Genomic DNA, 4,548 nt, shown 5'->3' with positions numbered 1-4,548 from the left:
TCGAATATTTGTACAGAACTTAGACATTTTAAAAGAAAAAAAAACGACCCGACATTAACCATTTTGAGATGAATTATAATTTTAAATGGAGAAAACTTACAATTCACAATAATGTCTGTTAATAATCGATCCAATATTTACATATTATTGAGTCTACGCGTAGTGAGTGAAGTAAATATATGACAGCACACTTATATTATCTATATATATTTGTGGAGCAAACCGCTTAGTTGGAAACACATTCACATTTAGTTAAGGTTCTGTGATAGTTTGTTCTGATAACTTAATTTATTATTTGTCGTACATAAAAGATGAAACGTCTTGGGTATAATATTGAACTAAATTATAGAAACTCTTAAAGAATTCGGCAGATGGTGTGGCGTTCTTTGGCAACGTGGTTATTTTTTTATTAAAAACGTCGAAACGTCTCTGTTCTTCTTGCTTGTAAAGCTTTTCAACGTTTATCTCTTCGTATAATTGAAGAATACGATTTACTTTCTCTGGATCCGTATTGCCGTAGTTTTCATTAAAAATGCGCCGCTGAGCAGCGTTGCAGTTCCTTAGAACCGCGGCAGCCACCCACGAGCATTTGCCCAACTGAATATCTGATCCACTTTTTCCGGTGACATTACCTTTAGTGTTGTAGTAGTCAATCACATCGTTCTGGAAACAGATATTTTTATTAGTTTGTAGATTTTCATTAGTTGTTTTCTTAGTCTAGTGCAAGTTCAATATAAGATTGATAATATTATTGCCCTGACCACTGGGTGCTGGATTCATAGCATTCCGCGGCCGGTGGTCCACTATTTTTATTTAATATAACTTGCTATTATTTTTAATATAGAAAAGCAGTAAATAAAACAATACGGAATTAAATAACATTTGTAAGTTGTAAATCTATGGATACTTACATGACATTGAATTAATATACCAATATCGGCGGATAGATTTTCAACAATATCAATAGACTCTTTATTTAATTTGTTACTTAGAACTAATGCTAACAGAAGTGGTGACTTAATTGCATAGGCAGAAGATTTTAATACACAAATCATATCATATGTTTCCATTGTGTAATTGTCATAGTTTTTGGACCTTGATACTTCAGCGTCAAAATGTTGACCCATAGATGAGTTAAAATATACCTGAAAAAGAAAAGGGCGAATTTAATAAAATAGGATGCACTATCAATTAAAAAAAAATACATAATTATGGTATCTGGCATTTGAGTTGACATGCCGCGAACAAGAATAATCTAGTTTTCGACGAGCCAAATCAAATTTAAAGTGCCTATGTTATGGTTTAACTCGTACGCAGAAGTTTTGCCAATGGCCTAATGAAGTTATGCGAAAACTGACGGTAGTAAGTAAACGAGTTCGGGTCGCGGACGGTGTCAGAGAGAGGGGGAGTCATTGGCAAACTTTCTGCGCACGCCTAATACTTAGGAAGGTACATTCAGAATAAAAAAACGATTGTCATATTTAAGACCACATTGCTTTTACCATGGACAATTGTATCTACTAACAATTATTAGAAAACATATTTGAAAACAAGTTTATAGGTGAATACAAATTTGTTTTGCACTTAAAATCAATTAAAAACATTTAAAACTTTATAAAAAAGATGTCTCCAGTTTAAATTACAAACTTTAATACGTTTTAGATTTAGAGTATAGCTAACACTGACCAGTGTTGGTGATCATGCAACACATTGGAGTCAACTCTACTCTCTCAAATCTAATTCATGGGTCCCACAGTGCCCACGCTAAGGCAAGCACGGTGTAATTCGGCATTTTATGTGTTATATACATACTTACTTGATGATAAACATTCATAATTTTGTCACGCATTTCCAAGTTAAAATTTTGTCTCAGCACCTCATCGATGAAACTTCTCAGGATACAGGCATCATTAAAAGCCATCATACCGATGTTATCTACCAAATGCCAACAAGGTTTGTTTAGACGGGTTTCAGATTCGTCTTCTAAGTCGTCCCAAAAGTAGAAATACGATTGCAGCTAAAACAGATACAAAAAAAAAGTTTATTGTTTTAAAATACCGCTGGGGACAGAGGATTCCACAACATCGCTGCGCAAAGTAAAAAGTTACTCGAAAACCTCGTCGTTGGGAAATGCCAGCCATCAAGATAGTGACGATGACATTTGGCGCTTTGTCAACTTGTGCGATGACGGAACTCTGCTGCAGGTATGGAACAGGGTAACCTCGTGGTACAGGCGATAAAAATGTAAAGATAACAGATATCACTTCGCAGAGCCAGTGAGACAAGCCAGTCGGGTAGATCCCGGTCGTTGACGATTCGAGTCACGTCGTTGCACGCGGTCAAAAAGAAGAAGCTGGTATTTATGAGCTCAGGATCAGAGATGCAAGCAGCATATTCCATATATGGCCGAACCTGCGCCTTGGCTCTTCCTTCCAGATGACAACGGAATTGTTCGTCACTCGATATGTTAAAATCGAGAATACCGATACTGGCTGAGGCAACCAGGGGAATGTTCTCAAATTGAGGTTTGCGACGAAGAATTCTTTTTTAGCGGAAAAGCTCAAACTTGTGTCTTTTTGGGGTTGAATTCGGCAAAGTTTCGTCGCCTCCCATCTGATGAAACGCATCTGCAATTGCAGATTATGAGCAGCGGTCGCTTCGCTATTTCTGCGAATCAGGAGGTCGCTTGCTCGTTTACCATCTTATCATATAAAAAAATCATATCCAAGTTTGTTCCTTTACTTGATGACGATTTATCGTCTGCATAATAATGAACGTTACTTGGATGTAACAAGTCATTGATACGCAGAACAAAGAAGAGGGGCGAAAGTAAACGGCCATATAGGTCACCAGTATTAATTGGTTTAGGCTTCGAGCATGAACCGTCAACAACACCCATGATGCTCTGACCTTCCAAAAAGCTGGCAATAAAGGTTTCTCGGGAAGCACGGAGGAGGATAGCTTCGAAAGAAGCCCTTTGGGCCACACCCGATCAAAGGCCTTCGCTACGTCCAAACTGATAAATTTGTTAGACTATAATTAAGTATCACTTATGCCCACCGGGTCATATAAGTTTGTCGGTCTATAACTATGTTGTATTACTAACCATCTCGACGGTCGTAACAACCACTTGCAACTGATGTACCAATTCATCCGTTATCTTCAAGTCCTTGTTCATTGACTCATAAGCGGACAACATGAATTCACCTTGCACTGGATTTCTTCCGATTGTGTAATATTCTGATGCCTGTAAATGTTATATATTTTTTAATAATGTTACTTTGTCCAACTCACAAGAAGGTAATATTTCCAGGAGTAATTAAATATGTTTGTAGGTAGAATACTGTATTTGTCTATGTATGCCTGTTCCATTGTGACCTTTACGATTTACTGATTTTTAAATGTGAGATGTCCTCGCATTCATCCTCAGAATGTAATGGTATAGTCAAACGAGTTCTTGATGTTAAATTCCAAAAAAGCCATAGAGATAAATAGTTCTCAAACTAGTTCTGTCTATGATTTTTACCCTTGACATAGGAACCATAAAGAAGTAGGTCACTAGAGTAGTTCTGTCTATGGTTCTTCTCCCTCTCCTCCGTTGTAAGTAGTTATTTAGTAATCAAAGATTACGTATCAACATGACCAGCCTGCATGTTTAGCTCTTTCTCCTCATCTATTTACATATAAATCTAATACTTACCTTTTTAATTCTGTCTTTCATCTCTGACATATTTACATAGGTCATTTTCGCTAAACTTTCATCAACTACCTTTGGAACATAATTATCAAACTCATTTACAATCCTTTTCATTAAAGGACTTTGTTTCTTTTGAAAAGTTGCTCTGAAAATTTATTAAAGATGTATATTTAGTCCACTAGAACAAATTTACAATGTCATGTACAGTTCAGAATGTTTATTTTCTTTTCATTTGGGTGAAATGACGTTTAACGCTCGATCACTTTGCAATTTTCTCAATTCTCATTTGTATTGAATTTGACTAAAATATGAATATAGAGTATTGAGTTGCTCTGCCATCTTGAAAATTTACAAAGTATTGTACAAAGAAGCTAACTTCTCGTGAAATTGTTAATTTCTTTCTTTTTTAAGTCCGTTAAAAATATTGTAATAATTTAAATATATTTTTAACATATTATTATTAAATATTTAATATAAATTATAACAATTGACTTACTGATTCGCATAATTTCTTGTACACATGCACGAGTATAAGGATCTTCGCAACATGATTGTAACGTAACCAAAATAAGAATTGTTGTCTATACGCAGAGACGTAGTTCGTTTTATATGACCTCAATCGTATTCGACGAATTTATTACTTTAATGAAATAATTAGCATAGTCACGTTTAGCAAAAGAATAATGACTTTACATTAGTTTTTCATTGATTAGTTTACATATATATGTTACTGTAAAAAAACAATCTCAAACAAAGTGCACTAAAAAGTAACAAAATAATTTTTTTTTATTTTTTTTTATTTCATGATTTTTAGTGAATTTGAATTTTGATTAAAAATTTCCTTAATACGT

At 34.8% G+C, this 4,548-nt stretch overlaps 1 protein-coding gene across 1 annotated transcript; it reads right to left on the bottom strand.

The window, feature by feature from the left end:
* Positions 1-230: 230 nt before the first annotated feature.
* Positions 231-4,260, bottom strand: LOC106711173 (farnesyl pyrophosphate synthase-like). The gene is made up of 6 exons (XM_045681669.1): positions 4,194-4,260; positions 3,701-3,842; positions 3,107-3,247; positions 1,817-2,017; positions 912-1,145; positions 231-663 (listed from the first exon to the last, which is right to left on the bottom strand). The coding sequence occupies exons 1-6, from the start codon at positions 4,244-4,246 to the stop codon at positions 292-294; spliced, it is 1,143 nt and encodes a 380-aa protein (XP_045537625.1). The 5' UTR covers positions 4,247-4,260; the 3' UTR covers positions 231-291.
* Between the last annotated feature and the right edge of the window lie 288 nt (positions 4,261-4,548).

Source organism: Papilio machaon, chromosome 16 (genome assembly GCF_912999745.1).
Source record: "Papilio machaon chromosome 16, ilPapMach1.1, whole genome shotgun sequence".
Classification (NCBI taxonomy): Eukaryota; Metazoa; Arthropoda; class Insecta; order Lepidoptera; family Papilionidae; genus Papilio; species Papilio machaon.
Note: the sequence above shows the minus strand (reverse complement) of the source record. Positions and strands in the feature narration are given on the sequence as shown.

Excerpts from the sequence above, each read along its gene's own strand:
- LOC106711173 (XM_045681669.1), bottom strand. The coding sequence starts at position 4,246 with ATGTTGCGAAGATCCTTATACTCGTGCATGTGTACAAGAAATTATGCG. Across the intron at positions 3,248-3,700 it reads TGAAAGACAGAATTAAAAAG|GCATCAGAATATTACACAAT; the intron begins GTAAGTATTAGA and ends TAACATTTACAG. Across the intron at positions 1,146-1,816 it reads TTATGAATGTTTATCATCAA|GTATATTTTAACTCATCTAT; the intron begins GTAAGTATGTAT and ends TTTCTTTTTCAG.